A 6275-nucleotide genomic window follows, 5' to 3' on the forward strand; every position below is an offset into this window, starting at 1 on the left:
GCCCTGGCCTCGGGCGCCCCCTGGCGGATTCTCCGGAGCTAGGCAGGGATCACCGAAAGCCCCGAGGGAGGCCGCACAACCCAGGACCCGTCACCTTCCAGCTCTGCGGTGGGATCTGGCTGGGTTCCGCCGTGTGTCCCCCGACGTGGCGCCTGCCCTCCCTGTGCCTTTTCCCTTAGAATCAAGAGTGGCCTTTAGGGGACCGTGCATCCCTTTGGAAGACTGCCAGATCCCTAAAGGCCTCTGAGTTTCCTTCCTTATTTGTAAATAGCGGAGATTAGTTGATTCTGAGATGAAGTCTAGGGCGCGTCTCTAACAATAGCTAACGCTCAGCTGTCGGCCTCTTCAGCGCTTCACATATGTCACATCGTTCAATCTCTAGAATCATCTGCCATTAGCCGGGTGTGGTGACGCAGGCCTGTGACCCAGCACCCTGCAGGGCTGAGGCAGGAGGACAGAAAGTTTGAGCCCAGTTTTTGCAACTCAGTGATTTTGCCAAGCCGTATCTCAATATTAAATTTAAAGGAGGGTCGGGTATGTAGGTAGCTCAGTGTGAAAACTCTGGATTCAATCCCCAGTACCATAAAGATTAAAAAAAAAAAAATCTGGCATCGTTCCCACTTTACAGATAAGGAAACGGAGGCACAGCAAAGTAGGCTTACCCAATGTGAACCATTCTATATCTTCTAGGGATCCTAATAGTATATGTTTCTAACATTCTTTGAATGTTGTTTCCAACCTCAACATTTCTAACGTTGATTTGAAGTCTAGCATCAGAACAGAGAGGCCAAATAACATTCTGAGATTGTAATGTGTCTTCCGATGTATTTGATACTGATAGTTCTGAGTCTTTTCTTTTTTAAGAAAACCATATTAAGAAATAATCACGAGAGGGCCGGGGATTTAGCTCAGTGATGCCACCACCTGCCTTGCAAGCGCAATGGACCTGAGTTCAATCCCCAGTACAAACAACAACAACAACAACAACAACAACAACAAATCATGAGGCTGGGATGTTGCTCAGCAGTAGAACATTTGCCTAGCATTTGTGAGGCCCTGGGTTTCACCCCCAGCACCACAAAAAAATGTTTGAGCAAAGACCCCTGGTGGCTGGGACAAATGTTTTTTTCTTAGGGTGAGACCCTATAATCTCCCAGTCGCTAAGAATCGGAAGATCCCCTTTGTACACTTTATATAGGCCGGAAGTGGAGGGAGCCATTTACCCTTTACCAAGATGGTAACTCCTGCCCCGTTCAGCGGAAGCGCTTATACTTTACCAAGATGGCAGCCACAGGAAGTACGTCAGGAGAGGGGGCTGGGCGAGCAGCGCGCTCATGCTCCAAACCGGATTTTGGAGGTCCGGCGACCAAAGTTCTTCCTTTAATAAGATGGCGCCGGGAAGTAAAAATGGTGGTGCCAGGCAGGGCTCCAAAAAGGATGCTAATACCGGCTTCCTGGGGCTGCGGCCCACTTCGGTGGATCCGGCGCTGAGGCGGCGGCGGCGCGGCCCAAGAAATAAGAAACGGGGCTGGCGGCGGCTCGCCGAGGAACCGCTGGGGCTGGAGGTTGATCAGTTCCTGGAGGACGTGCGGCTCCAGGAGCGCACGACCGGGTACGTGGGGCGGGACTTCCGGGGGGCTGGGGGTTCCAGTCCTGGGCACCACGCGGGAAGCCCAGGGTGGGCTGGGAGGCTTGGCAGCATCTTCAGACTTAGCAAAGTAAGTATCCGAGACGCCCGACAAGTTGAAGTTTAAGTGAACAGCGGATAACTCCAGTATCTCTACCTTCCAGGCATCAGTTCAAGCTTGATGCGTCAAAAATGTTGATTTTTGAGCCACCGTGATGGTGCCCGGCTGTAATCCCCGTCCTTAGGGAGGCTGAGACAGGAGGATTGCAAATCCGAGTCGTGCCTGGGCAGTTTAGGGAGACCCTACCTTGAATTAAGTAATAGAAGGGCTGGGGATTTTGCTCAGTAGCAGAGGGCACCAGTACCAGGGGGAAAAAAAACCCACCTGGAAGGGTCCCATGGCTGGAAGACCGGCTTTGAATGAACCTAAGAGAAAAGCTGGACCCTAAGAGGTTAAACCTGTTCTCTTCCTAACATCCTTGGCTCATGGTCTACATTTCCGTTTCCCAGTGGCTTGTTGTCAGAGGCCCCGGATGAAAAACTCTTCTTTGTGGATACCGGCTCCAAGGAAAAAGGTGAGGAGGGCTTTTGTGGTGCATGGCCTAAACTAGGTTTCTGCAGCCTGACACCACTTGTGTGAATAACGTGGCTTAGAAGGCAAACATCTGCTAAAAAGGGTCACTTTCTTTTTTTTAAGTAAAGGTTTTTTTGTATTTTTTTTGTTTGTTTTGGTACCGGTGATCAAACTCGTACTTTGCACTTGCAAGGCAGGTGGCAGAGCCACGAGCTCAATCCCCAGCTTCCAGGCCACCCCCCCTCCTGTGCTGAAGATGAAAAACCCAGAGCCTCACACGTGCCAGAAAAGCACTCTATCACTGAGCTGCACCTGCTGCGGCCTTTTCTCTTTTATCTTGACACAGGTCTTGCTAAGTTGCCCAGGCCATTCTGCAGCTTGGGATTCTCCTGCCCCGGCCTCCTGAATGGCCCGGGTTATGAATATCTGCCACTATACCCAGCGAGAGTCCGCTTTAGTATAAACCGGAGCACCAGGAGTGGTTGGGATGCCAGCCACAGGCCAGCCTAGAGAAGGCGGGTGTTGTTTCTCAGGTAGTGGAGATGGCAGTGCGCGGAAATGCCTTCCCTGGCTTGCTGAGTGGGTTCAAGACAATTGAGGGTGAGTGAGGGTTAGAGACAAGTTGGGCCGCAGAGAAGCAAGTTGAGGGCTCACCTTGCGGAGTCACACTTGCTCTAGTTAGAAGTAGGAGCTTTGGTAAGAACAAGAGGGACTGTCTTAACCAGTAGGTGAGAAACTGGCCCTGACATGCTAGGTGCCGGGCGCCGGGTGCCGGGCAGCAGGGTTTTCACCCGCTGGGGAGAGCCAGCTAAGAGGGCTTCCGGAAGCAAGCTGTGGGGTCTTTTCCCCTGCCCTGCGGGACTCCCCACGTGCATCGGGGATGCTCCAAAGTTGCCATGGGAACTGGACCTTCCCCCAGTGGGCTGAAGCCTGCGAAAGGTGCAGGGGACTTTGAATGAGCAGGTGACAGTGATTATCACAGCGTGACTCCCACAGGCAGGAGCAGATCTGGTGTGGGGACTGCAGGCCTAGGGGCTGGACGGAAAGTAGCTGAGGGCCTGGTTTTAGGGAGCAGAGGGGAGGCCTTTTGTAGATGCAGCTTTAGCAGGAAAATGTGGACACACGTGACAGTGCTCGAGGGTCCTCAGGTGACCCCCGTGCTCTGGACCGCACATTCTTACAATGGGGACACAGGAGCGGGGTCCCCTTTGTGAGGCCCCACTGTTGAAAAAGGGTGCGGTTCCGTCCTAGCACGTTGTGTTGTTTTCACTGGTCGTCTTCGGGGTGAAAAGTGGAGGGTGTTGGCTGAGAGTAGGTCCCTCTGGGGCTCAGTGTTGCCCGGGCTCCTCTGCCCTGCCGTTGCTGTGTCCCAGAACCCTTCGTCCTGGCGGAGTGACTTCCTCCTGTCCTGGGTGAGGCTGGGCGTCCCGGGCCCTGATCTGGGGTGGCCGCTGAGCTGGGGGTGCTGTCTCTGGCAGCGGGGAAGCCCAAGACCCTGACCCCTCCCTTTCCCACTCCAGAGCGGAGCAAGAAGAGGACCAAGGTTCGGAAGAAGCTGCTTCTCCAGAAACCCCTGCGGGTGGACCTCGTCCTTGAGAATACATCCAAGATCCCTGCCCCCAAAGAGTGAGTCCCCAAGCCCAGCCTTCCTTCCTGCCAGCCCCTGGCTGAGGGACCTCTTGGTGGGGGGAGGCATTTAGGTCAGCAAGTGGGCTTGGGCTTTTTGTTTTGTTTTGTTTTTCTGGTGCCAGGGATTGAACTCAGGACCTTGTACTTGCCAGGCAGGGGTATTGCCACTGAGGTAAATCCCTGGGCTTTTTAAAAATTTGAGATAGGGACTCATTATGTAGTCCAGGCTGGCTTTGACTATGTATCCTAGGCTGACCTTGAACTTGCAGCGATCCTCCTGCCTCAGCCTCCCCAGTGTTGGATCTGAGACTTAGACTTTGGTGATGCCAGGCGGTTTTGATGTGGTGGGCGTGTGGTGCGGGGCGGAGAGCAGCCGTCCCTGGAGTCTGGGCGGGACTGACCGTGGGGTGGCCTCACCTGTGCACATCCCCTGCTGCGCCCAGCGTGCTCGCCCACCAGATCCCCAATGCCAAGAGGCTCCGACGGAAGGAACAGCTATGGGAGCGGCTGGAGAAGCAGGGAGAGCTGCCCGGGGAGGTGCGCAGGGCCCAGGCCCGGCTCCTCAACCCTCCCGCACCCAAGGTCAAGGCTGGACCGCAGGACACCATTGAGAGGCCCTTCTACGACCTCTGGGCCCTGGACAGTGAGTGATGCTGCTGTCACCTGCAGGGGGGACAGAACCTCCCCAGGCAGTTGTGCATGTTACACACTGCACAAGAGCAAGGTGCCTGGGGGTTGGTCTCCCAGAAGAATCAGGTGTCCTGGGTGGCTGGCACCCTTCCTGCTGTGGCGCTTTCCAGAGTGGGGGGCTGCCTCAGCTTGGGCTCCTCCGCTCTGCATCTCGTCTAGATGTGGCCTGAGCTCAGTGTCACACTTGTGAAATTGGGGGTGGAGGGGCCCACTGGGCCGTGGCACCGTGCAGGCCCCGGCATGCTGCGCTGTCTCCGCAGACCCGCTGGACAGGCCGCTGCTCGGCCAGGACGCCTTCTTCCTTGAGCAGACCAAGAAGCAGGGCGTGCGGGTAAGGACTCGCGGAGGGCCCTGGCGGCAGAGCTGCCATCCTCTTCTGGGTGGCCTGCGTCCCTGCTCTGGCGCTGTCTGTCTGTGAGGTGGCCCGGTCTCTGCCTCTGCTCCCTGCTCTGGTGCAGGTGGTGGCTGGGTGTGGGGCGCATCCATAATCCTAGCACTGTGGGAGGCTGAGGCAGGAGCGTCACAGAGAGTTCGAGGCTGCCCTGGGCTGCACAGCGAGACCCTGTCTCACTAGAAAAAGAGCAACACAGCTGACAGCTGTGCAGCTTCTGTGGGGCAGGTGGGGGACTCCGAAGGGGTAACACGTGGACCCCGTGTCCCAGGGTCTCAGTGCATCGGATGAGTGGCTTCTGGGTGGCCTGGGAGAAGGCGCCCTGCTGCTCCCGGCATCTCTGGGGCTCTCAGGCAGCACGCGGTGGTGCTAGAAGGCTGCCGCCCTGCCCAGGACAGTGGTCTCCAGGGCAGCACTGGGGCCCAACAGGGACAGCCAGGCCACAAGTGTGGCGACTCGATCCTCGGTTCACGGCCACCTTCGTCCCTTCGTGCTGCCACAGAGTCCAAGATGGTGATGAGAGAGCACCAGAAACGCAAGGCTTGCGGAGCTGAGGCAGGGCGGGGACCACTTGGAGGTGGAGCCCGAATGCTGCCTTTTCACTCGGTGGAAGGCAGGGGGCCGGAGGGGAAAGCCTCCTTTCTGTTACTAATTTTATTTTATTTTATTATTATTGAGACAGGATCTTACTGTGTAGCCTTGGTTGATTTTTGAACCGGAGATCCTCCTGCCTCAGCCTCCCTGGTAGCTGGGGTTACAGGTGTATGCCCTTGTCTCTGAATAATACTGTGTGGTCACTTGAGTTTCAGCCAGGGGCTGTGTTCAGGCCTCACCCTGCCTCAGCTTTGTCTCTCTGCAGCGCCCACCGCGTCTCCAGGTCAAGCCTTCCTTAGCGCCTGCGGTGGAGGTGATGCCCGCCGGAGCCTCCTACAACCCGACCTTTGAGGACCACCAGGTGGGTCCCTGCCTGGGCCTGGCCCTGTAAGGCCTGGGATGTCTGGGCCCGTCCTCCGTTTCCAGCCGGCACAGCATGGGTTAGCCAGATGGGGCTGCTTCCGGGAAGTCCGGGGACACTGGAGGGTGGCAGCCTGGGCGGGTTCGGTGCCTAGCACTGCCAGAAGTACAGGGACCAGGCTGGCCCTCGGGATGGGCTGGGGCTGGCGGTCATGGTGAGGAGCCTCACGCCCTTCGGTCGGGGAACCTGCACGTCGGTGCACAGGGCGCGGCCACCTCAGAGCACTGCTCCCTCCTCAGGCCCTGCTCCGGGCAGCCCACGAGGTGGAGCTGCAGCGGCAGAAGGAGGCGGAGAAGCTGGAGCGGCAGCTGGCACTGCCCCTCGCCGAACAAGTCGCCACTCAGGTGAG

The 6275-nt window shown here is 57.0% G+C and overlaps 1 protein-coding gene across 1 annotated transcript in view; it reads left to right on the forward strand.

Annotated features, from left to right (window-relative positions):
- The first annotated feature begins 1364 nt into the window (after positions 1–1364).
- The window catches only part of Nop53 (NOP53 ribosome biogenesis factor), an 8283-nt gene continuing 3372 nt past the window's right edge, over positions 1365–6275 (forward strand). The window contains 7 exon segments of the mRNA XM_033766011.1: positions 1365–1612; positions 2138–2202; positions 3722–3827; positions 4274–4473; positions 4781–4851; positions 5771–5866; positions 6166–6270. Coding sequence (XP_033621902.1) covers positions 1389–1612; positions 2138–2202; positions 3722–3827; positions 4274–4473; positions 4781–4851; positions 5771–5866; positions 6166–6270 — 867 coding nt within the window. The 5' untranslated portion in view covers positions 1365–1388.

The sequence above is a fragment of the Fukomys damarensis genome, unplaced genomic scaffold (genome assembly GCF_012274545.1).
Source record: "Fukomys damarensis isolate Sample0158 unplaced genomic scaffold, DMR_v1.0_HiC HiC_scaffold_19, whole genome shotgun sequence".
Taxonomy (NCBI): Eukaryota; Metazoa; Chordata; class Mammalia; order Rodentia; family Bathyergidae; genus Fukomys; species Fukomys damarensis.